The following is a 27,801-nucleotide window of genomic DNA, read 5'->3' as shown; positions in this document are numbered from 1 at the left end:
GTTCAATATTCGTGCTTTACATATTAAGATCGCCTCCTTCATTCCTATATCAGCATTGAATCATTATACAGTCTCGCTGGTTGATAGTAGTAACTATTACCAAGCCGGGACTGCATGGTCCAATCAGCTTTTGCGTTCGATACACACCCTTCACCCACCTCTCCTCATAAACAGAAACACAGATGCAAAAATTATAACAAACATCATTGCAAAAAAAGGGTATATGTAGATGGAGGAGGGGGATATATTTTTATAATAAAAGGTATTATTATTTGGGTGATTACTAAAATAATTATACAAGAAAACTTTTTAGTTCAAAATCTATATTAAGGCCATATGGTTGGAGGGTGTTCAGGTGGTAAATCCAAAAACCTTCCCTGACATTCAATTTCTTGTTTAGGTCTTCTCCCCTTCAGTGTGCCTCAACCCTTTCCAGACCAAAAAAAAATTAATCTTTAGGGTTCTGGTTATGCTTCTCCCGAAAGTGGGCAGACAAACTGTGTGTCTTTAAACCCTTTTTTATGTTTCTAACATGCTCGCCGATTCTAATTTTTAGCTTTCTCCCCGTCCTCCCAACATACTTGCGTCCACATGGGCAAACAATCAAATAAATAATGGCGCAAGTATCGCAATTTATAAAATCTTTTATCTTGTATGTGGGTGAGTTCCTGTCTGTATTGAATTCCTTTACTACCCCTTTATCCACCCAACTTCTATACTTGCATCCCTGACATTTTTTGCAACTATAGAATCCTTGCATCCCTTGATCCTTTGTGGTTCCCTCTCTCACAAATATTATGTGCTCTTTTAAAGACAGTCTTAGGTCTAGTGGTGACCACTTCACTTAACACCGGATCCCTTGTTATGAGATGCCAATGTTTCTCTATTATTTTTTTGACATCCAATGCCTCCCTGCAATAGTTCGTAACACTTTTATCTTTCTTTTCCTCAAAAATTCTTTGTCTGTTGTTAGATACCTCTTCATATGCCCTCCCCAGAATATCGCTGGTGTAGTTCCTTTCCTTTAACCTATTTAAGATGATTTCAGCCTGTGCGGAAAAATCCTCCTGTTTACTACAATTCCTTTGAATCCTTTTTAGTTGGCCTTTTGGTATGTTGTTTATCCAGGGGCGATGATGGCAACTATTAAATTCAATGAAACTATTTACATCAGTGGCTTTAAAATGATTTCTAGTTAGAATCTTATGATTTTCTATGTATATTTCTAGGTCCAAAAAATAGATTTTTTTGGGATCAATTTCGTAGGTAAAATTTAGATTAAAATTGTTTGTATTGAGGTACTTAATAAATCTTTCAAACTCAATAGAAGTACCCAGCCACACAATGATGCAATCATCAATATACCTCCTGTACACTTGTATACAGTATATTGTTCAAAAGGGTTCGTAGTGGAGTAAATAAACTCCTCCTCAAATATCTCAATATACAAATTCACGAAACTGGGTGCGAATTTCGCACCCATAGCCGTTCCGGTTGTTTGGTTAAAAAAATTTCCCCCATACCAAAAGTAATTTCTTTTCAAGCAGTAAACAATAGCTTTTATGATCAATTTCTTATGTTCCAATGTTAATTCCTTATCATTTTCAAGGCATTTTTTAATTGCCTCTACCCCCAGATCTTGTGGGATAGAGGTATATAGGGATGTAACATCACAGCTACACAAGAAAGGTGTACCACCGCCCAGTTCTATATTTAAAAAAAAAAAATATATAGCTTGCTGGGAGTCTTTTAGAAATGATTTAATTTTAGTGAAATGTCTCTGCAAGTAAAAATCAATATATTCGGAGAGCCAGCTGGTAAGGGAATTTATACCCGAGACGATAGGTCGTCCCGGGGGTTTCTCTACATTCTTATGCACTTTTGGAAGATAATATATCACTGGAATCCTAGGGAATTTGATTGATAGATAATTATATTATTTTTGATTAATAATATTATTTTTTCGAGCTTCCTGTAATAGCGGATATAATTCTTTTTTGTATCTCTCAGTAGGGTTGTAGGTGAGTTTTTGGTATGTGTTTAAATCCCCCAATAGTCTATTCATCTCCAAATCATAATCATCCTTATTAAGTATAACCACCCCCCCCCCCCCCATTTATCCGCTAGGTTTTAAAATAATAACATCCTTAGTTAACCCCTAGGGGACACAGCCTATTTTGGCCTTAAGGACGCGGCCCCATTCTTCAAATCTGACCTGTGTCACTATAAGTGGTTATAGTTTTGGAACGCTATGAGATATCCAGGGGATTTTGAGATTGTTTTCTCGTGACACATTGTACTTCAAATTAGTTTAAAAATTTGGATGATATCTTTTGTGTTTAGTTATGAAAAAAAACTAAATTTGGCAAAAATTTGGAAAAATTCTTTATTTTCAACGTTCTAAATTCTCTACTTTTGATGCAGATAGTCATAGCTCCCAAATAAATTCATAACTTACATTTCCCAAATGTCTGCTTTATGTTGGCATGGTTTTTTAAGATTCCACATATTTTACTAGAATGTTATGAGGCTCAGAATTTAGGTATCATTTTTCAAATTTTTTGTAAAATCACCAAAACCTGTATTTAGATGGACCTGCTCAACTTCTAATTGACACTGAGAGGCCTAAATAATAGTGGGACTCGTAAAATACCCCATTGTGGAAACTACACACCTCAACGTATGAAAAACCACTTTTAAGAAGTTTGTTAACGCTTTACGTGTTTTATAGGGGTTAAAACAAAATGGAGGTGCAGTCTGCAAATTGTAATATTTTTTCACAATACACTCATTTTGGGTGGAAAATTAAACATTTACAATGGATTAAATGAATAAAGGCTCCACAAAGTTTGTTACCCAATTTCTCCCGAGTACACGGATACTCTATATGTGGTGGTAACCTGCTGTATGGGCGCACGGCCGGGCATAGAAGGGAAGGAGGCGCCATCCAGATCAGATTTGCTATGTCACATTGTACAGGCTATAATTTTTTTCTTTTTTTAATGTGGACCTATAGGGGCTTATTTCTTTTGCCACATGAGATGCACTTTTCTGGTACGTAATTTGGGGGAATCTATAGGCTAATTGGTGAGATTTTATTAACTCTTTGTTGGTGGAGGAAATGAAAATCATCACTTTTCAGGAAGATTTTTATGGGGTTTTTTTTTTTGGCTGTTTACCATACCATAAAAATAGTATATTACTTTTATTCTATGGGTCGCCACGATTACAAAAAGACCTCATTTATATAGATTTTTTATTTTTTTCCCATTTTTAGTGCATAAAAAGTAATTTGGCAAAAATGTTGTTACTTTTAGCATCACCGTCCTTCATATGCATAACTTTTTTATTTTTCGCCTCACAAATCTGTTTAGGGGCTTATTTTTTGCGAGAAGGATTGTTCTTTTTAGTGGTCTTATTTTAGCGTGCATAACATTTTTTAAATCCCTTTTTAGAGCATTTTTATAGGGTATTAATTGAAAATGATCTTTTTTCTGGAGCTTTTTTTTGTTTTGTTTTTTACGGGGTTAACTTTGCGGATCTAATAACGATTCTGTTTTATTATGCAGATTGTTACGGACGCAGGGATACCAAATATGTGGGGGTTTTGTGTATTTTATTCAATTGTACTGAATAAAAACCGATTTGGAGAAAATCTTGTTCATTTTAGCATCATCATCTTTTCATATGCATAACTTTTTTATTTTTCGGCTGACAAATCTAGTTAGGGGCTTATTTTTTGCGAGAAGAGTTGTTCTTTTTAGTGGGCTTATTTTGGAGTGCATAACATTTTTTAAATTACTTTTTAGAGCATTTTTTATAGGGTATTAATTAAAAATTATCTTTTTTCGGAACATTTTTGCGTTTTTTTTTCTACGGCGTGTACCGTGCGGGTCCAGTAACGATTCTGTTTTATTATACAGATTGTTACGGACGCGTCAATACCAAATATGCAGGGTTTTTTGTGTTTTTGTGTTTTTTATACTTTATTAAGTGTTTTTATGGGAAAGTGACATTTTAGGGGCTTATATTTTTATGTATTTATTTTTTATTTATTATAATGTGTAGTGTTAAGTGTTTTTGCATATTTTTACTTATACATACTTGAACTTGAACCAGTGATGCTCTGATCACTGGTTTAAGTTCAATACACTGCTCTACATATACTATTTTATTGTAGAGCAGTGTAAACTGTCTGAGCAAGCTTGCGCATGCTCAGACAGTTTACAGTCAGACCCGGAAGGGGTCTGACTGCCATGGAGACCGGGCAGCTCCGGGGCACATGCCAGTCCTCGGAGCTGCCCAGAAGTGGATCGGATCCCCCGGTAAGCGGCACGGGGGATCCGATCCACAGCGCAAACACCCTTACACGCCGCGGTCATGTTTGACCGCGGCGTGTAAGGGGTTAACACCCGCGATCGGAGCCGACTTGTACTAGACAGCTGACAGCCGCTGCTTCTGGTACCGGCTCCGTTCGTGAGCCGGTGCCAGAAGCAGGACGTTATAGAACGTCCCCGTGCGCTAAGCATCTAGCCCCGGGGACGTACTATAACGTCCTGGTGTGCCTAGGGGTTAAATTGTCACCAGTGCGGTAAACCTTCATTTTGTTTAAATCCTTGAGTACTACTCTTTTAAACGCATCTATGCACTCATTGGCAGGATTTTTCTTTTAATCCGGAATCTAGAGTTTGGTTACTTTCAGTGCTAGGTAGCAGTGAAGTGGTTGTTTTCAAACGGATTGGTTGTGAAGTGGTTGTTTAGTTAAGAAATTTTTTTTTAAATTAATGTTTCTAACAAACTTGTGAATATCAATATACGTTTGAAATGTATTAAATTTTGGTTTGGGTGCAAACTTAAAACCTTTATTCAAAACACTAATCTGTGCATCACTTAACTCAGTATTGCTTAGATTGTGTTTCTGAGGAGAGGTGGATGAGGGGTGTGTACCGAGCTCAAAAGCTGATTGGACAATGCAGTCCCGGCTTGGTAATAGTTACTACTATCAACCAGCGAGACTGTATAATGCTGATATAGGAATGAAGAAGGTGATCTTAATATGTAAAGCACGAATATTGAACGAACATTTAAAGTTTTTTAAATTCGTTTTTTAAAATTTGTTTACATGTAAGTAAGCTTTTGTGTATTTTTGTATTTTTATATGCAAATTAACATCCGTTTGTATGGCAATACATGATATCATGTTTATGCGGATGGAAGGTCTTTGTCTCCCTGAATTAGGGGGGAAGTGGTTTTGTGTCGGTGTATGTGATTTTTGTATAAAAACACGGGAGATGATGACAAATACCATGCCCTGGAAGAAGCCTGAATATGCGAAAACGGGGTCGGGAGAGGTGGTTTAGGCGTCTTATGGTTTTACCATATGCACGCTTTTATATTGGAATGTGTGAGTATATACAATAAATACTATTTCCCTTTTGCATACCTCCTGATGTAGGATCGGGAACACACCGCGGACGAGACGAGGATTGTGTTTCAACCCACTAAAGGAGGATGATTGGCGATGCAAGGAGTCGGGGATATCTTTTATTTCCAGTCCATGAAGAGGTGGTGAGAGGCTCTCGCCATTTGACAGACAGTATAAGGAGTAGAGCACTAATTTTATAGTTCTGACTATAAGCTAAAGCACTATACAGATCAAACAAATCTTCAAGAATAAATGCCCTACTCCAATGATCCATTCTCAAATACCTTGAAAACCAACCTTATATAATCAATTTTTTTTTCTTGTCTACAAAATCTGGGATATGGCTTCCTGAACATGTACCCCGCATCAACATAGTTAAATTAGGCCGGTTCATCATTTGACACAAGGATTGGCCCGCCGTGATATAATCTAGATCAGTGATGGCGAACCTTTTAGCGGCCGAGTGCCCAAACTGCAACTCAAACCCCACTTATTTATCGCGAGGTGCCAACCAAAAATTAAAGCAGTAACTTATTGCTCCCTGTTCTTCAACAACTTTCAATCATATTGGCCTCCTGGGGACAGCAATGTAGTAGAAAGCTGGAAATTTTTCATCATTTCAGCTTCTTTCTAGTGTCCCTCTGTACACAGAGAATTGTGGGGCCAGCAGGAGGTCCTCCAAAGAGAATTCGGCCCTGTCTACTCATTCTCCCTCTTCCTACTGTCCCTAGTAACGAAGTAAGTATCAAAATATGACTGAAAGCAGCATCTTTTAAGTTGCTTGGAACTGCAGGAAGATCCTTGTGTGCTGGGGCGATGGCCCGGGTGCCCACAGAAAGGGCTCTGAGTGCCGCCTCTGGCACCCGTGCCATAGGTTCGCCACCACTGATCTAGATCATTCTTATTTTGGTCTAAGACTTTAAAATCTGATTTGATTGTTCTGTATGCTATTCAAATATCCAAATATCATTAGTGACATATTAAACAGTTCTGACAGAGCTGAGAAAGTGTACTAGATGAAAATACAATGGGGCTTATGTACTAAGGGTCCGCGGTTGCACTTTCGTCTGACTTTCTGATGTTTTCGGGTTTTGCACGCCTGTGACAGGATTGTGTCACACTCGATCAAATTTTGGCGCAGCTGCGCTGGTTTTATGCGAAATTGGGGAGCATGCCATATGACGATCTGACTGATTCGGACTGAGCGCGGGATTTAACTTTCAAATTGTGTTGCAAGATCAAGCACTTATATGCACCAGGAAGGAGAAGGTGAACTCTGTCAGACCTGAGTGGGGAAGAGACAGATGCAGGATATCAAGCGCACAAATGTGCCTCAATGTGTGCACTCTGTAGGGATTGGTAAAAATAATTTATTTATATAGCGCCAATAGATTACATAGCGCTGCACAAAGCATACCAAATTGGTCCCGGCTTGTTGTCAGAACTAGCACAGTTGCAACATATAACAGTGAACCCAGAAGCTATAGTAGATTGTATAACTATAGAAATATCTTGTGTGACTACCAGGGCGGATTCTAGCCTTTCTGCTGCCTGAGGCGAAAATTCAAATGCTTCCCCCCTCCCCAACGCTGTATACACATGCCTATGTTAATTTAATTTAAATGTTAATTTCCACACTCTTTGTATACAGAGTGCAGCACAGCCACCATCACCCTACAACCCCATCTTCTCTGACCTGACCCGCAGTAATCTCCTGCATTAATATGGAGGGGGAGAAAGGCTCTGAAAAGAGTATGAACAGGGACAGAATAAGTTGCAGCTATTTTTCCTCACTTTTCCCCAGTGGCCTGATCTGTAGAGTATAAAGGAGCCTTCTCATCTGTCTTTACCCAGGAAAATCCCCTTGTGAATGACACAATGCGGAATGATGTAAATTCTCTTTGGAATGTCAGTAGTTTAACCCAGGAAGAGGTACGGCACAGCCTTACAACCACTAAGATAGACAAATCACTGGGCCCAGATGGCATACACCCCCGGGTTCTGTATGAACTATGTACCATGATAGACAGACTGTTATTTTTAATATTTGAAGTTCTCTGAGGACTGGTTATGTTCCACAGGACTGGTGCATAGCAAATGTGGTACCAATATACAACAAAGGATCAAAAAGCGATCCTGGAAACTAGAGACCTAACTTCTGTTGTGGGGAAAATATTTGAGGGGCATGTTAGAGATGTTATCCTGAAGTATCTTACTGTACATAACCTTATTGCCGGGCATCAGCATGGGTTTATGAGAGATCAGTCCTGTCAGACTAATCTGATTGGCTTCTATGAGGAATTAGTTCCAGACTGGATCTGGGGGATGCTGTGGATGTTGTATATCTGGACTTTTCAAAGGCATTTGACACAGTGCCGCATAGAAGGTTGGTACATAAAATGAGACTGCTGGGACCAGCGGAAAATCTGTGTATTTGGGTAGTAATCAATAACAGTATTTAATAATAATAGTAGTAGTAGTAATTGGTACTAAGTAATTGGCATAGTGACAGAAAACATAGGTTTGTTATTAACATTCTCAGATTGGGTTGATGTTACCAGGGGAGTGCCACCATGGTCAGTATTGGGGCCACTTCTTTTTAATAATGACCTTGTTTATCTAGAGGATATCGACTGCAAAATGTTAAACTTTTTTGGACATGGAGGAGTAGAAAAGCATAAATTATATCATTGATTTTTTTTAATTTTTTTTAACCGTATAGCCTAATAAACATCTTATTATTCCATGGGTCAATACAATTACATGAATACCCTAATTTAGATATTTTTTCTTACGTTTTACTAAATTTCTCAAAATAAAACCTTATATGGGGAAAAATCTATAGTTTTTGACTACAGACCTGGTTGATGGCTTATTTTTACAGGGCATGTAGTACTGTGCACCAATATCATTCTGGAATAGTTATTTTTTCTGATAATTTTTTATTGTATTTTTTGTAGGATGAAATAGGTAAAAATCATAATTTTTGGCAGGTTTTTAAAAGTTTTGTTTTACAGCTTTCATTGTGCAGGTTCAATAATTAATATTTTTGGGGCGTGGCCTGCCTGTGTTCCAAGAAGGATGCTTGCTGCTAAGCTCTGTCTGAGAACCTCTCCAGCTTTAAATCTTAGCGCATCCAGCAAGTCAGTTCACCTTCTGAACTGCTCCTAAACATAGAAGGATGGTCTCTAAACTCATGGACTTCTAGAGGTCCCAAGATGGTGGCTCCCTGCACTGCACAGGATATACATCCTCTTATGCAGCGGACCGCAGGAATGATGATAACTTACCTTCAAAAGCCTTGGGCGATGCTCCGGACAGAGAAGCGGCGTAGCTGATGACAGGAAGCAAGAGGCTGGGGAGAACCCTGGTATAGACCCAGACCACAGCCTCAGCAAGTCCGGAGAAACAGAGGACCCATCTGGATTCCAGCAGAGTGAGTCCCCAGAGTGCGGCAAATATACCCATTTCTGGGCAACCTGCCCCCGAAATCTTTGTAAAAGAAATGCTGATAGCGCTAAAAAGCTTGATACATAAGGACATGGCGTACTTAGCAAATAAAAGATATGGATCTGTAGAAGAGCTGGGGGGCAGAGTAGACACTCTTGAACCCAAAATGGGAAAAATCACGCAATCTCATAATGAACTCATAGACTCACATTATCACTTAGAGGAAGAAGTATGAGCAATTACAAACGAGCTGGCTAACTAAGAGGACAGAAAAAGAAGGAACAATGTGAAATTCCGCGGAATCTCTGAAAATGTTCCTCAGTCAGAGTTAAAATCATATATTACCGCCATTATCAAGTCTCTCCTGCCAGACACCTCTCCTCGAGAGCTCATTATCGACAGGGTCCACAGATTGCCTAGACCAAAGAACTTACTGGAAGAAGTTACAAGAGATGCCAATATAAGAATATGTACATATGAGGATGTACAGATCTACGCAGACCTTTCACAGGCCACACTACAGGCAAGGCAATGATTCTCACAGGTAACATCTGCCTTGAGGAATGCAGGGATAGACTATAAATGGGGCTTTCCCATGAAGCTTCTCATTCAGAAAGATGGCAGTACCGATATCGTCTGCAGGCCAGAAGAAGGCCCAACTCTCCTGCAAACATTTGGGATCAAGATTCCTATGGACATAATTGCCACTGTGGTGAAAGGTCCTCAGACAGAGGATGAAGGTTAGTGATCTGACCCTTTGATGCTCCTCCACTGACGATGTGAGGTCAAGGAGAACATCCAGGTAAACTTTACCCTGTGATAAATCAGGTAGCTAGACTCTACAGGTTAACGTTAGTAGTCTACCATCCTTTGTGAAGGGCCTTTCCCCTTACCCTATTTGGTTTGTGTTTCCTTTGTACCCCACATTGCTGTAGAGGTTTGGTTTTTGTTTACCCTTTGTTCATTGTTAGGTAACCGGACACTCTCCATAATCATCTGCTTCCCTGAACTGTCCATAGCAGTGCAACCGCACACTCCATCGACAGCCAAGATATAGGCACAGGGGAAGTCAAACTCACCGCCTGTATAGGGGATTGAAGTAACAGTGTATATAGCCCCAGATGGTGTCTTGGATGTCAGCAGTGTCACAATAGATCCCAGACCAACGCTCAATGCTCGGATAGATTCTGAGCATCTATTTGACGTGTTCAGATGCATGAATGCATCGTCTAGGGATATACTCGAGTATAAGCCGAGACCCCTAATTTTACCACCAAAAACTGGGAAAACCTATTTACTCGAGTATAAGCTGTGGGTGGGAAATGCATTGGTCACAGACCCCCCCCAGTATAAAGCCAGCAAGCCCCCAGTAGTATACAGCCAGCCCAGCCTGCCCCCTGTAATATACAGCCAGCCCAGCCTGCACCCAGTAGTATACAGGCAGCCCAGCCTGCCCCCTGTAGTATACAGCCAGCCCAGCCTGCCCCCTGTAGTATACAGCCAGCCCAGCCTGCCCCCTGTAGTATACAGCCAGCCCAGCCTGCCCCCTGTAGTATACAGCCAGCCCAGCCTGCCCCCTGTAGTATACAGCCAGCCCAGCCTGCCCCCTGTAGTATACAGCCAGCCCAGCCTGCCCCCTGTAGTATACAGCCAGCCCAGCCTGCCCCCAGTAGTATACAGCCAGCCCAGCCTGCCCCCAGTAGTATACAGCCAACCCAGCCTGCCCCCTGTAGTATACAGCCACCCCAGCACGTCCCCAGTAGTATACAGCCAGCCCAGCCTGCCCCCTGTAGTATACAGCCAGCCCAACACTAAAAAAATAAACTTATATACTCACCCTCCGGTGGCCCCGATGCACAGCGCAGCTCCCCGATGTCAGAGAGGCTAATCTACTGGCTTCCAGGTCGGTCTTCTTTTGTCGGTAATATCCTGCAGGGCGCGGCCATATTTTCTCCCAGCAGGCGCATAGTATGACATCAGTAGCTCCTGCCGGTCGAGAGGAAACATGGCCGCGCCCTGCAGGCTGTTACCGAAGAAATAAGACAGGCGCGAAAGCCAGAAGAGGAGCCACGCTGACATCGGGGAGCCACGCTGTGCATCGGGGCCGCCAGAGGGTGAGTATAAAAGTAAATTTTTTTTAAAGTGCTGTATTGCTGTATTGACTCGTGTATAAGCCGAGGTGAGGATTTTCAGCACATTTTTTGTGCTGAAAAACTCGGCTTATACACGAGTATATACGGTAAGTCCTTTTCTAGGATAGATCTTTTCCTAGCAGAGAATCACTATATAGGACCAGAGCCTCTTCAGTGGGGACGGCAATGCAGTCTGATCATGTGCCGATCACACTGGATCGGAAACTGACACACCAAGATGCCCCGCCTAGGATAAGACGTAACAATGAATCTCTCTTCTTACAAGTCTGCTGTTGCTAAAGCTGTACAAGAATATTTCAAACTTAATGATATGATATGGCACAGAAGCATTTAATCTTTGGTTAGCACACAAGGCAGTAATTAGGGGGGTTATGATAGAACTTAATTCCAGACACCATAAAAATAGGGAACTTAAGACCAACTAAATATTTTCTAAAATTGCAGACACTGAGAAAGATATGGGAGGGACATTCCCAGTCAGCACATGACCAACTCTTCTAGCTGAGACATCAGCTAAGGGCATTACTGATAGAAGACTTTGATATATATTTCACTTCCCTCAAAACCACCCAGTGCATATCTCACAACAAGCCATCAAAGCTTATAGCTAACAAGGTGAGAAATCCCCTGCCTACTCTCCCAAGGGGAAATACAGTCCAAAATAATGTACCCGACTAAGATAGCAAACAAGATTGGCTCCTTTTACTCTAAATTATATAATTTGCAGGAGGACAGGAACACCCAGGTCCCGAATCAAAAATTAATAGACCACTACCCAAAAAAATTACACCTGTCGACTCTCACAGAGGAGCAGATTACATTACTCAATTCTCCCTTCAAGAGGTAATTAAATCCTCAAAGAAAGAAAAAAAACCCAGGCCCTGATGGCTGAATACTATCAAATATTTGCCAAACTGCTGGTACCATGTTTGGTCCACACATTCACAAAGGCCGCTGAGGAGCGAAATCTCCCTGAAGAGATGCTACAGGCGACGGCGGTCACCATACCCAAACCGGGCAAATTAAATTATAACCCAGCCAATTTTTGCACAATCTCTTTATTAAATTGTAATAGCAAACTCTTCGCCAAACTTCTAGCACAACGCCTCCTCACAATTCTACCCACATTAGTTCACAATGACCAGGTTGGCTTCACTAAAGGCAGGCAATCCTCAGATGGCACACGTAAAATGGTTTTGTTGATGTCTGCCATCGATTAGTAGCGATTAGGTCTAGCCCAAACATCTCGAGAGTAAGTGCAGGGCTACGACAACATAAAAGTGGTTTATATGTGGATGACACTATCCTCCTGATAACTAAGCCCCCGCAGTCACTAAGAGAAATTAATCACCAGATAAAAGCTTTTGGGGAGGTTTCATACTATAAAATAAATGAGAGTAAATCATCAATCCTGGGCTTTAATATGTCTGCTTCACTGAAAGCTGACATAGCTTGAGAGTTCCCCTTCCTATGGAAAGATTCTTTAATCCCATACTTGGGCATTAAATTGGTATCTCCAATTCACAAAATGGCTGAGGTAAACATCACATCGCTAATAGCAACAGTTCAAGAGGACTTTGAGAAAATAGTCAAAATAGAACTTTCTTGGGTGGGAAGAATAATGATGTACAAGATGTTCGTGCTACCAAAGGTAATATACCGGTTTTGGACATTGGCGGTCCCAATATCCTTTTCCTTACTCAATAAACTACAAAATTAAATGTTACATTTCATCTGGAAAGGATCTAAGCCCAGGAATGCTGCCTCAATACTGTACCAGCCAAAAGACAAAAGAGGGATGGGGGTCCCAAACTTAATTTGGTACTACCACTTTTCATATCTCCCAGATCAAAGCATGGTGACAGTACTCCCCAGCCTTCAGTTAGCCAGAAATTACCCCTTATACATATGCTTTTGGCTCACTCCATACCCAAGAACCCTTCCCTTTCACAGACCCCGACCATCAAGGCAGGAATTGCTAGTTGGAGGTTCCTACTCTCTAGACCTAGGCAGAAAGCAAACATTACCCCCTTAAACCTCCCGATCCAGACCTTGGCACATTTCTCATCCATTCTCTCCATACAAAAAGTGAGGGACAAATGTATCATGGTTGTAGGCAACCTGGCAGTAGCCGGACAGGTCAAGAGCTCTGCAGACATCATGAAAGAGTATGACAACCGCCCCCCCCCCCCCACAATGATCATTCAAATAGCACAATTAAGAGAGTTAGTTGCAACCCACAACATGCAAAATACCACCATCCCAACAGATATGTCTTCACATCTTTTTGACGAGAAGTTTAGGGGCTTTAATAGCAAAAGAGAAATCTATGTAGTATTGTCTGGGGAGAAGGAGATCTCCAAAGGAGCTCATATGTTGAATTGTTGAAGACCTCCAGATGTGCAAATTTGACTGAAGTCCAGTCCAAAGTCCCCACCCGATGGTATTAATTCCCTCCTTTCTAGCAAGAATTTCCCCAGGGTCATCAGATTTGTTTTCTGACTTTTTATTCTACGAGTTGTTACGGATGCAGTGATACTATATGTGTGGGATTATGTAATGATTTTAACTTTAGTTCACATTAAGGGGCATATTTACTTACCATATTTTTGGACTATACTATAGGATGCACCCCAGATTTAGACTTCCAAAAAGGGAAAATATATTAAATTAAAATATCCCTGTTGGTCACACTAAAGCACAGCACACACAGCTCTGCTTCATCCATACAGGTACACACACAGCTCTGCTTCATTCATACAGGTAAACACACAGCTCTGCTTCATTCATACAGTTACACACACAGCTTTACATCATCCATACATTTACACACACAGATCAGCTTTACACAAATAAGCATACCTCCTAACTTTTTCAGATGAGAAAGAGGGACAAGAAGCGCGCCGCGGCGATTTTTCCCTGTAAGCCACACCCTAATCACGCCCCTAACCTCACCCTGGCCACGCCCCAAATCTGCTGGGGTTCAGTCGGCAGTCAGGGAGTCCTTACACAGCACCTCAGGATGAGGAGGTCAGTAATAAGCACCTACCATCAATAATTCTGATGGTAGATGTCCTCTAACCCCTTACTGCAGCATAACATTCCCCAACGTCATGGTACAGCAGCCAGTGTATGATGCATAATGCAGCAAACACCTATGATCAGTATTGGCACCGATTGCAGGTGTTAACCCTTTACAAGCCACAGCCAAAGCTGCTGGTGGCATGTAACAGCTGGGGTGCATGATGTCATCATGGAGCAATGGGGGTCTTTAGACTGAAGAGCTGTAATTTCTGAAGATCTGTTACAATGAGCCAGTTGCCACTGTAGTATAGCAGAATGTGGTAGGATCAACCAGTCAACCTAAAGTTTAAGTGCCACAGGGGTCTAGAAAATTGATATAAATCAGAAAACATGTTAGGTATCGCCACCTCTTAGTAGTCCCGATCTATCAATATTAAGAGCGCCCAAATGTTTCAAACACCATCTGTTTTCCCCGGTCTCAGGCGAACTTCAGTGAGGAGCAGGAGGAGGTGGGGGCAGGGAGCTGCTGCTGCTTCTGCACGGAGGGGATGATGTAGCAGAGCTGGAGAGCTCCTGCCTGCACCGAGGCTGATGATCCCCTGGGGCTGCTGTGCAGGGGCAGTGCAGAGCATATCACACTCTGCACTGCTTCTTCATCCATCCACGTGGGGAGACACTGGAGCTCGGCACAGGATGCAGCCACATGGTAGCACTGACCTGTGGGGGCCATGTCAGCCTGAGGAGAGGAAGGGCTCTGCCTCCCAGGGGAGGGGATGGGGGAGGTGCGGGCCCTGCAGCAGACAGCCCAGGAGCTGGAGAGGAGGAGAACGCTGCACCCCGCCCCCTGGCTTCACTGTATCCCAACCAGGACGGAGGCGGGACTCGGGGGTGGGACAAGCCAGAACAATCCGTGACACTGCAGTCATAACCGGGACAATCTCTTACCAGCCCGTGGGGGCGGGGCAGGGGTTAAAAAAAACGGGACTGTCCCGCCCTAAACAGGACGGTTGGGAGGTATGAAATAAGGAACACTCTGGGAACTACTGTACACATGAATACATACACAGCTCTACTATACACAAATAAGGAACACACTGGGAACTACTCTACACACAGAACCAAGCCCCACCCCATTCCCCCTGTTCGCCCCTTTTCTCTTCTTCTTAACCTGTCCCAGCGCAGCATGTCCCCATTCTCTGCAGCATCAGGACCTGTGGTGATGTAGGAAGCATGTGATCAGTCATATGATTATGACATCACTGCAGGTCCTGTTGGCAGAGGGAGAGAGCAGTGCGGAGGCTTTCCTCTCTTGGAGATCGGATGAAACGCTATATCAGGACATCATCCGATCTCCATTACAGCAGTCAGGAGGGTCTTGCAGTGCTGGATCCTCCTGACCTTTGGTCTTTATCAAAATATGTTGGACTATAGATCTGCATAGGCATTTACTTTCTGAAATGGGTAGAAAAGAGAAGGAAATTAATATAAAACTGTTAAAAACAGTTAAAGACAACTTTATAATACTATTCAATATGCTTTGAAGCATCTGTTACCATACCTGGATTTGTTCAAAAGGGATTTCAAAACTAAAAGACTCATTGAAGTAAGGGTTCAGGGTCTTCTTCTTCACTGTAGTTTTCTTCTTTTTGAGTCTTTTCCCATTTTGCATGAGGTGAATCTTTACATATGGATCTAAAATTTAAAAAGAGAAACATGGTTAGGGGTAAGGGGTATGGGGTCCAGAGCTCATTTCTGCCTGCTCTTGGCCAAGGTTCAGCAAAATACATTTTATATACATATTGCTGGGTTATAACTACACACCATATTTATATTGCATTACTATTAACATGCAGTTACTGTTTTTTCTTATGTTAGAGGTATAGCAGCTATACAGCAGATATATTTTTTTCTTGCATTCTAAAAGCTTTGATGCTTTCCCTCCCTTCGTCCACCTCTTGATGAAATACTGAATGCTTGTGAATACTGAGCGCTACCTATGCTGGATTAAAAAGGCTACTCAACTGTTACCCACTGCAATCTCCCACCTGTGAGAGAGGGGAGCTCTTGAGATTGTAGGGCTGCTTGTTACTGGAGCGTCGGCGTGTCAGAAGAAGTACCCTTAAAGGGGTATTCCCATCTGGGCATTCACATTTAATTTAATTAATTTGCCATATGTAAACATGTTTAAAATGTCCCTGTGTGATTTCTCATAAATGTAGAAATGTGGTCCCTTAGAAATTAGATTCCTCGGATACGACCCCCTAACATTTTAGCAGTGGGGGCCAGACTTGTGCTATTGAGCCCTGCCTGACCACCAGGATTCAAGGTGCATTAGCCCAGGACGGCTGTGGGACATGAAGTAACTCCAGGACATTTCATATCCAAACATCAGATCACAACCATATTTAATCACAAGCCTTTGTGTCTTTGTGCAATCACTCCAGCAGAGGTGGCCGTATCCAAGGACACATATGACTATATTTATGGGAAATTATCTTCACACAGGAACATTTATTTTAATAACATCTAATTGAAGAAATGTATGGCAGATTAATAAAATTGAATGTGAATAGCCAGATGAGAATACCCCTTTAATGGTCGCTGTAAAAACCTGATACGGCGGTCATTAAGGGGTTAATATATTTACAATGATCAATACAAAAAGATAGAACCTTTTGTGCTATGATTACTGGACGCTAGATGTCGCTGTTGCCTTGTATGGTGTGAAAGAGTCTGTTACAAACACTAATCATGGTGCTTATAAAAGACTCTTTCACACGATACAAGGCAACAACGACATCTAGCGTCCAGTAGTGGTATGGTGTACAGACCACACTAGAGAGGCAATAATGTGATGGTGAAACACATAGTAGCAATTTTGAGATTGCAAAGTACACTGATAGAGTTCACTTGATCTGCACTATGGTATAAAATCCCTGAAAAACACATAGGTGTCTTAATTATAATACAAGGTGGAATAATTACAGGATACAGAACACTACTATATCAAGGTGTCACCACAATGCCAAATGAGAAACTTTGATACGAAATTGACATTCCTATGGAGTTGCATGATTTTTAATGTAGATACGTAAATAACAATGCCACACAAAATATAAAAGAATTGTTTTAATAAAATTAATAAAAGTGATGTTTAATGACCAATGTGTTCCAGCGAGGTCATAAAAAACCTTTATTGAAAATAATTGATCCCCAGAATTGTTTAGACTTCTAATCCCTACATGATCCTCAGGTCAGAAGAAGATCGTGGGACAATACCCGGCACTAACATCCAGGGTGTTTAACCCCTTACACGCCACGGTTAAGCATGACTGCATACTGGAAGGATCCGTGGCTGCCGGCTCTTCTTCACGCTGGGTTCTGCCTCCTGGCAGGACCAGCTGTGACTAACTGAGCATGCGTCGTACATTGTACATTGCAATGCAAGTGTATTGCAATGTAAGGGCTTGAACAAGCAATCGCATAAAAAATGTAAAAAAAAACCCAGTAAAAATTATTTTTTACATTTTATAATTAAATAGATTAAATAAAAGTATCACCCTAGTTACATATAAAATCCAAATAAATGCATATAAAACACAAAATCACGTATATATTTGGTATCATAGCGCCCATATAAATCTGTACAATAAATCTAATTCAATATCGAACCTGTTCAGTGAATGACGAAAAACACGAAAAATTTCTCGTAATAAAAATTTTTAATCAAATACCCACACAAAAATTTTTCTAAAAAGTGATCAAAAAAGTTACGCATCCTAATATCATATTACTGAAAAGAACAACTCTTTTCACAAAAAATAAGCCCTCAAGCAGAAGATATGCCCATGAAAAGTTGTCGATAGTAAAAACAATGTGATTTTCTAAAATATTGGTTTTGCTCAGTAGAAGTAACAAAGATAAGAAAAACGATATAAATGAGGTATCGCTGTAATCGTAGTGAACCAGAGAATAAAGATAAAATATTATTTGTATGTTATGGTGAGCGGGGAAAAAAGGGCTTAAATAAAAATTGATGGTTTTGTTTGTGCCCCCATTGAAATAGTTATTAAAATTTTGTGAATAAGCTATAGACCCCCCAAATTAATTATTTAGACATTGTATCTCACCCTGCAAGTCGATGCAAGGCAGAGGGGTTGTTGCGAATACGTCCCAATATGTAGCTTGCAACCTGTGTGGAGTCTGATCAGCCCCACAGCAGGTCACTGCACAACACGGGGAACACTGCAGCGGTAGATCCTGCCTGGTAAGTTGTTTAATGTGATGTTAATTGTTTAATGTGATGTCATTCCATCGGCCAATCACATCTGTTAACTTATTGTATTGTAAGCTGGGATGCCATTGGAGGAGTAACCACCACCTGACCAGTGGGAGTAATAAAACCTCTGGTCAGGAAAGTTCTAGAGAGCAGTCAGTCTGAGCAGTTAATCAGACCAGTCTGACAAGAGTCAGTCTAGTGAGGAGAGTCAGTGAGACCAGGCAGTCAGAGAGTGCAGTCAGACAAAGTAGAGAGCTCAGCTCACTGCCTGAGCAGCTCTGAGGAGTTAGTGAGAGTAAAGGGGTTTCATCCTACCTTCAAGGGTGATATCTGAAGTAACCCAGAACAAGCTGAAGCATCCTACTAGGACACAGCTATCTCCCAGCCTGCCCTTGCATCCAGGCTGGTGATCAATTCCGGTGGTTCCCTCTCCAAGTGCACCCCCAGCCTGCTACCATTGTCAAGATTCGTTTGGCACGTTATCCACTGTTCCTGTTGGTTCCAATAAAGAACTGTAAGTTACTTTTGTATAAAGTCTGCCTCCGTCTGATCCCTGCTACTACGGCTGTCACCATCACAGGTACCCTATCCACAACACAGGGACTCATACTCCAGACCCAAAAGGGTTGCCCCAGGGAGAACTACTATACCAGCCTCTCCCTCATCATTTCTTGCCAACACCACCTTCTGGAGACCTGCCAGGCTGTAGGACAGCTCTTCGGTCCCCATACCAAGCACCGTGACACTAGTGTGCCTAGGCCGCAACCCCCAGCCACTCCGGTATTCCGGGCCCCGACTGTCTCCAGGCCCCAAGAGAAAAAGGCTAGGCCCCGGTGGGGGTTGTTGCACATGACACATGTCAGATTCTCAAAATCAAGTGTGGTCACTAAACTGAAAACAAGCATTGTAAAAGGGGTTAATCTCTATTAGTATTTGGATCACACATGTATTTGGTAGTTCATATAATAATAATTGGCTAATTTTACCCAGAATCTCTCAGGTATAGCAAATCACACTTCCTTACCCTGACTACATCTGTGTCGCTTAACTTAATAGACTACTGTGGTATCTCTCTCACATTCCCAAGGATTCCTCACTAAAAAGTATATTCACACACTACAACCCCCAACATGTTTTGCCCCCTCAGCAAAGTCCTCCCTGGTGCCGGGGCTAAAGTGTGAAATTTCCTGTCCGAACATAGGCTAATAAGACCTCCGTATGTGATGTCATCACCACCAATCGCCTTGTTTGTAACATATAGCCAATCGTCGTATGTAAGGATTGGTCAGTTGTTATTGGTCACTCAAAACAAGGAGATCACTCAAAACAAAGGTGCCGTACAAGACTCCTTACACATCATTAGTGATGTAGTGTCTGTTATGGTCAATCACCCCATTTACACTGGCATAATCGAGCGTAGCTGCGCACGTACCGAGCTGGCCGTGCATATGTGTGAAACTTAGTATTCCTGTGGAGGAATACTACCTAATACAATCTACTACCTTCCTAGTTAGTTTAAAATACCCATGCAACACCCTTGCAGATGCAAAGGTTTAGGTAGGTGTTGCGAAAAAGAGAAGAGCGAGAGAGAGCCAAGGGGCGCTCCAGTTACTCCAGTACCAGAATACGAATCTGCTGTTAACATTTTAGGCCTGTTGCCTGCTACCTGTTGTTCAATAAAGAACTGTGAGTTGATTTGCACAACGTTGCCTCTGTCTGATGGATACGGCTGTCTACTACCACGGGCTTCCCCATCCATTACTCAAGTACCTATCTTACAGACACTCAGAGGGAGTAACAGGGGGAAACAAGTACTTCAGCCTCTCCCAACTTATTTCTTGCACACACCACCTGCTGGAGACCTGCCATGCTTTAGGACATACCAAGCCAAGCACCATGACATCAGCGAGCCCTAGGTTGCAATCGCCAGCCACTTCGCTATTCTGGGCTCTGGCTGCCTCTAGACCCCAAAAAAAGGCTAGGCCGCGGTGGGGGGTGTGCACCTATAATCAACATCCCTTACAAGTGGTAGGTAATAGTACATTATAATGTATTTATAAGGGCACCTGTGTGCATACATTGTCCTATCATAAAGCCTCATTAGCATATACATTTTATAAAAGAATGCAAGGAAATAGATCAACAAAGGGCTGCAATAAATGGGCGGGTAGAGTGAATTTGAGTGTTTCAACTCATACCGTCTATTTTTTATTTTTCCATGTGTTTCTTTAGGACAGTAAATTTAATTAAAAAAAAAATGCATCCTGGGAGATAACAAATTCTTTACCACTTGTAATACCTTAATTTTAATATTAATATTCTAAAGTCAATTCAGATTCCACTAATTTTACCCATAGGTGGTTTTTTTGATAGGTCAACACTCAATATTTTTATATTTATTAATGTGATCCATAATCATAGTATGTGGATGAGTACATAGGGCATATTTAAGAGAGGCTGAAAAAGTAAAAGCGGTCAATCCAGTGGGCTTCCAATTGAAGGAGACGTTTGAGGGCATAACCCTTTCGGGGGCCTAATTTGATCTGGTCTATTGCCCAGAATTGAAGAGGGTTCTTATTTCCATTTCCACCATGTCTAAATTTCACATGTTTGGCCAGAGATGTGTCTTTATCGGCATGGACAGTACTTAGATAAGATGAGATTCGTCTCCTTAGTTCCTCAACTCTTTTCCCTGCATAATTTTTCGCGCATTCGCATTGTGTGATGTAGATGACACATGTGCTTTTACAGTTTTACAGGAAATTTCGAATGGTGCATGTTTTTACATTTAATGTGTATTGTTTCGCTTTTGGCATTTATTTGCAGAAGCTACAATGCCCTACATGGGAATGATACTATTATTGGTGAAGACAGCCGGTTTTCTTTCTTGTGACTCAGCCTGTAACAAAGGCCATTATTTTCTGACAATATTAAGTACATCATTCGCTTGGGAATCATATGTCCAATACACTTTACAGATTTATTTGTTTCCCTTCTTTTCACTGAATCTGTAATTAGAGTGTCTTGATTGGCAAATTTTGTATTTTTTATGCACACTTCAACTTTTTTTTTGGGTGACTTTTTCCAAAAAGTGATTGTTCATTAACTTGCATTCCTTTTCAAAAGCCTCTTATGTTGAGCAGTTGCATTCTGCACCAGGATTCCTCTCCTAAGGGCCTGCGGGTTCCAACTGTTCCAATTTAACAAACTGTTGGTGGATGTAGTTTTTCGGTATACTGTAGTGCCCACATCACCTGATTCTCCTATATTTATTGTTAGATCTAGGAAATTAATCTGAGGTGGGTGGATCTCTGAAGTAAATTTCATTCTTCCAAAATCATTTCTGTTCAAAATATTTACCAGCTGAAAGAAGACATCCTCATCCGCCTCCCAGAGGATGAGGATTTCGTGAATATATCTTCCCCAGAATAATATGTGATCAGTGTAGTATGTGTTCTCTTTCGTAGTATCATAGTGTTGAATATTAGAGTACAAAACTCTCAACACCCAGACTTGCCTAAAAAGTCTTGGGGGGTACTCTGATATCCTGTAGCTTATTGATCAAGTCTTTCTTATCCCTCAAATCCGAGGTATTGACAAACTGACGTAGAATTAAATCTACATGTTCGCTTTTTCCTAGTGTCAAGTTATTTGTCCTCAATAGTATTGAGCATCCAGGAATCAGAGTAACCTCCTTGTGAACTTTAGGAAGGGCATAAAATGTGGAGATGGAAGGTTTTTTATTCAGGATGTACTTTTACTCACTTTTGGTGATGAGATTATTTCAAGACCGTCATCTAGAATTTCCAAGACAAACCCTTATAGGTATCTCTACCACTCAATAGACGCTTGACCATCTCCACATATTGGTCAAAGTCAAGTATTACTATATTTCCCACTTTGTCTAAAGGTTTTAATACTACATTGTTGTTCTCTTATGAGTTAAGAAGGCCAAGTTGAGTCAACAAAGAGAAGCATAGAGAGACCTGCATAGATAATACCAATAGCCTGAGACAGTGGTGGCAAACCTATGGCACGGGTGCCAAAGTTGGCACTCGGAGATCTATTTATGGGCACCCAAGCCATCAACATAGCACTCGACATAGAACTCAAAGAATCATCCAGCAATCCAAAACGACTCAAGAAAAGCTGCTCTCAGTGCTATTTTAAAGCAACACTTTCTTGCTTGGGGCTGCAGGAAGAAGTAGAACATGTGGATTATCTTTAGAGCTCCTGTAGGCCCCACATTTGTTCCTGTACAGAGGGATCACGGTGAGATGCTACAACAGTTGTCCAAATTTGCCCTTCTTTCAACTGTTTTATTGTCCTCAAGAGGCCGATATAATTGAAAGTTGTGGTAGAACAGGTATCAATAAATTACTACTTAAATTGCCGTGCTGGCACTTTGCTATAAATAAGTATGTTTTGGTTGTAGTTTGGGCACCCGGTCTCTAAAAGGTTTGCCAACACTGGCCTAAGACATAGTTAGGGCAGTCAGTTGATCTACCATTAATTATGATTATTCTGGGCATCTTTTCTTGATATTGGGAGGACATACATTGTTTTTAATGAATGTTCCTGTTTGTTGCTACATGAGTAGCATTGTGATTAATAAAGTCTGTCATGTTCCATTTACATGGTGTACATTTGTTTTTTCTTGAGTCCAAGATTTTGGTATATTGTACTTTAGCTTGGTTGGGGATTAAGTTTGTTTTCAGCTTAGTGCCCATATGCCCAGCTGTCCATCTTTTTTATGGTTACTTTACTGCATATTGCAGCAAAGGCTAACCGGTAACACCAGCAATCGGTTCTAGCACAGATCGTGGGTGTTAACTTGCTGATCTCGGCTGGTAAATTCTTTTTTTAAAAAAAAGGATTGTTGCTCCCGGTGGCGTGGCATCATCGGGGAGCGGAAATCGGTCGCCATGACAGCCTCGGTTCTTCTGAAGACCTGAGCTGTCTTGTTTTAACACTTTCGATCAGCACATTGTAATAAATGAGGAGGAAAATCCCCATTAACTGCCATCCTGTAGTGTGGCATTATATGATAGGATCGATCAGACAACCTGGAGTTAGAGTACCCTAGAAAGTCTGAAAAATAGTACAAATAAAAAAAAAAATTAAATAAAAATTATAATAACCCCCCCCCCTAAAAATGCAAACCCCCCCTCTTTCCCTAGAACTGATATACACAGTAAAAATCATAAACACGTTAGGTATTGCTGCGTCCGAAAATGCCCGATCTATCAAAATATAATAAAGTTTTTTCACTGCGTTTAAACTCATAACGGAAAATAGCACTCAAAGTCGAAAATTGCACTTTTTTGCAATTTAAAAAATATAAAAAAATTCAATACAAAGTGATTAAAAGGTTGTAAGTCCTAAAAATGGTAGCACTAAAAACTCAGTCAAAAGTTGCAAAAAATAACCCCATCCACAGCTTCATACACTGAAAAATAAAAATGTAATTAGTGCCAGACAATGGCAATTTTTTTTTTTTTTTTTGAACAGGAGGTTTTAATTCTTATAAAAGTATGAGAAAATTCAGTGTCCCCAATATCGTACAGACCCAAAGAATAAAGTAGACATGTCATTTGGGGCGCAGATTGAAATACGTAAAAAACAAACCCCACAAGAAAATGGCGCAAATGCATTTTTTCAACAATTTCACTGCATTTGGAATTTCTTTCCTGCTTCCCAGTACACGGCATGGAATATTAAATACCATCACTAGGAAGTGCATTTTGTTTTGCAGAAAACACACAGCTCTGTACATGGACAAATAAAAAAGTGATAGATTTTTAACCCCTTAACGCTCTGCGCCGTAACTCTACGGCGCAGAGGTATAAGGAGTGTATGAAGAGGGCTCACGGGCTGAGTCCTCTTCATACAAAGGTGGGGGTTTTTGCATATTGCATATTTCGGCTATTAACCCCTCCATTGCCGCTGGCAAAGTCGCCGGCGGCATTTAAAAGACGGCAGTGCGCGGGCGACGCCATCTTTGTTACGATCGCTGCGCCCCCGAATGTCATCGGGGGGCAGCGATCGGTTGCCATGGTAGCCTCGGGTCTTCGTTTGACCCGAAGCTATCTGGCTTCTGCAGATTCGTTACAATGAGCCAGTGGCTCATTGTAATGAATGTGCTGCAAAAATGCCATATATTGCAATACAGAAGTATTGCAGTATATGGTAGCAGCGATCTGACCATCTAAGGTTAATGTACCCTAGATGGTCTAAAAAAATAGTGAAAAAAAAAAGTTTAAAAAATAAAAAAAAATTATAAAATATAAAAAATTCAAATCACCCCCCTTTCCGTAGAACTGATATAAAACATAATAAACAGTAAAAATCACAGACACATTAAGTATCGCCATGTCCCAAAATGCCCGATCTATCAAAATATAAAAAACGGTTACGGCCGGCGGTGTCGCACAGACTTCAAAATGGTAGCAATAAAAACGTCGGCTCATTTCGCAAAAAATGACCCCTCACACAGCTCCGTGCGCCAAAGTATGAAAAAGTTATTAGCTTCAGAAGATTGCAAAAAATGTTTTTTTCTTTTTTGTACACATTCGTTTAATTTTTGAAAATGTATTAAAACACAATAAAACCTATATAAATTTGGTATCACCGCGATCGCACCGAACCAAAGAATAAAGCTGAAGTGTTATTTTGAGTGCACAGTCAAAGTCGTAAAAACTGAGCCCACAAGAACGTGACGTTCGTTTTTTTTTAAATTTTTCCACATTTGGAATTTTTTTCCAGCTTCGCAGTACACGGCATGTTAAAATAAATAACATTGCGGGAAAGTAAAATTTGTTACGGATTTTTGAAGGTGGAGACCGAGAAATGAGCGAAAAAATTCTGCGTCCTTAAGGGGTTAAAGGTGGGGGAAAAAAAAATAAAAACACAAAAACGAAAAAGGGTCCCCTGCGGGAAGGTCCCCTGCGAGTGTCGACAGGAAGAAATGTATGTAGCTAATGATTGTAACATAGTGCAGCCCTGAACTGCAGACAGAGGCTGTAGTACCACAACTAGCATTAGAACACATAATTCTCAATGATTACCCTAAGAGGTTACAGTGCATCGGGAAATCAGTGGATTACCACTTTACTGCCTGTTTTACATCTCAGCAAGTGAACACTATGAGGCACATTTACTTACCCGTCCCGTCACGATCCCCCGAAGTGCGTTGTCCGACGAGGATTAGGAGCTGCCGTTATTCACTAAGATCGTGCTTCCAATTTCCTGCATGTGTTGGTTCCCCGCTCAGGTCCCCCCGGAGTTCACCATCTTCTTCCTGGTGTATGTAAGTGCATGGCTTGCAACACAATTTTGAATGTGAAATCCCGCAAGGAGCCGTCGAATCGTCTGCCAGCCCGCCCCCCCCTATTTCTGTTGCATGAAAGTCGACGCCAAAATCCAATTGTGTGCGCCATAAACCCCTTCTAAATGCGGCGCACATCGGAAATCGCAGGATATTCTGACAATAGTGCGGACCGCGGTCCCTTAGTAAATGAGCCCCTTTGTGAAGTGATAGTTTTAGGCCCCTTGCGTTGCCCCTTGCGTTGCAGATGACAACAGAGTTTGATCAGGGTACGATCAAGGTTTGGTCAGTGAAAAACTGACAATTTGCATCAGAGTTCAATCAGTTTTCAGCCAGAGTTTGTTCAGTGACTCAGGACTGAGGTCTGTCTTTTCTATTGCAATTGATGGATGAAAAACGCATTGCACTTGCATTGAGCTTGCATGTGTCTCAGAGTGTAATGCGTTTTTGATGCATCTCCATAGACTTGTATGGTGCGTTTGCTGAGATTTAAACGTGCATTAAAAAAAAAGCGCATGTGTGCGTGAAATAATATGCAAGTCTGAAAAAGCCCATTGACTACAATGGGCCACAGTGTAATGCAAGTTCTGCACGTCAAAAGCATGCGCAGAACACGCATGTGAAAAACGCAAGTGTAGAAGGGGCCTTATAGACAACTCTTTATTTAGTTGTTTTTGGAAAGCATTTATTTGCAGTAATATTGCTTCTGTAAACACCAACAGGAAAGGAGGGGATGTGATCAGTGGGCCGCTGATCACAAATCACCCAGAGAAACAACTCACATACTGAAATGGCCAGAAAGAAGAAATTTTTGAGAGACAACCTTGTGGTAAAAAATTCATTACATTTTATTATTATTATACACATATATTAAATGACAAACAGAAATAGGGCAACACACAGAAAAGAAGATTGCACAAAACCCAGTAGTAAACTATAGTATATAGCAGCAAGGGTTCCCTAACATGCCAGAATAAGGCAGATACTGATAATACAAAGGTGCTTAGTAAAAATTACAAAGGTATATATTGCACTAAGTAAGGGGAAAACCCACATAGTATGCATACAGGTAAATGAATCACATACAGACCGTTTGGCAGTGTGCAAAGACCCCGACACGTGTTTCGCCCGGAAACGGCTTCGTCTGGGGGAATACTAGGCAAGGGGAAGGTGGAGCTTAAAAACCTAAGCCGTCCTATCAAAGATTAGACTTAAAATTGTGTAGTGGCCAACACCTGTGTTGTAAAGGAATGCCTGAGAAAAGCACTCAGCACATCGCTGGTGCAACTAATGATGAAATGATATCGCGAGATTTGGCCGGGTAATCACGTGTGATCACGTGACACGTGACATCACCGAAATACCGGATCACGTTAATATTGCTTCTGTGTCAAAAGCTGCCACTGGCAATTATAGTTTGCAAGGAATGAGATGTTAAACACTGAAAATATTCAGCCTATTAGTAGCAACATTGGGGCAGATTTACATACCCGGTCCGTTCGCGATCCAGCGGCGCGTTCTCTGCGGTGGATTCGGGTCCGGCCGGGATTCATCAAGGTAGTTCCTCCGCCGTCCACCAGGTGGCACTGCTGTGCTGAAAAGCATCTGAACGCACTGGAATACACCGAGCCGGACCAAGTGAAGGTAAGCGCGTCCCAAGCGACACTTTTATTGTTTTAAATGCGGCGGTTTTTCCGAATCCGTCGGGTTTTCGCTCGGCCACGCCCCCCCGATTTCCGTCGAGTGCATGCCGGTGCCAATGCGACACAATCCGATCGCGTGCGCCAAAATCCCGGGGCAATACAGGGAAAATCGGCGCAAATCGGAAATATTCGGGTAACACGTCGGGAAAACACGAATCGGGCCCTTAGTAAATGACCCCCAGTGTCTTTGTTGCACAAGTAATATGCAGCTAAATTAGTAACAATTAAGAGTGTTTGATATATTCAATTTGTATTTACACATGGAGTCTTTATTTAAAGTTTGAACCTTTATATATAGATCCTTAAGTGGTTGCGAAACAACATTACTTTTGACATCTCTGACACTTGTAATTTTTTTTTTAAAATCAGATTGATCTTTATTGATTTTCCATTTTTAAAGGCCATACAAACAATCCCCCTTTAGGGAGAAACATCATTTC

The 27,801-nt window shown here is 41.4% G+C and overlaps 1 protein-coding gene across 1 annotated transcript in view; it reads right to left on the bottom strand.

The window, feature by feature from the left end:
* The window catches only part of SYT2 (synaptotagmin 2), a 371,992-nt gene that overhangs the window by 47,237 nt on the left and 296,954 nt on the right, over positions 1-27,801 (bottom strand). The window contains exon 8 of the mRNA XM_072137239.1: positions 15,611-15,744. Coding sequence (XP_071993340.1) covers positions 15,611-15,744 — 134 coding nt within the window. The remainder of the gene's footprint in view (positions 1-15,610; positions 15,745-27,801) is intronic.

The sequence above is a fragment of the Engystomops pustulosus genome, chromosome 2, assembly GCF_040894005.1.
Source record: "Engystomops pustulosus chromosome 2, aEngPut4.maternal, whole genome shotgun sequence".
Lineage (NCBI taxonomy): Eukaryota > Metazoa > Chordata > Amphibia > Anura > Leptodactylidae > Engystomops > Engystomops pustulosus.
Note: the sequence above shows the minus strand (reverse complement) of the source record. Positions and strands in the feature narration are given on the sequence as shown.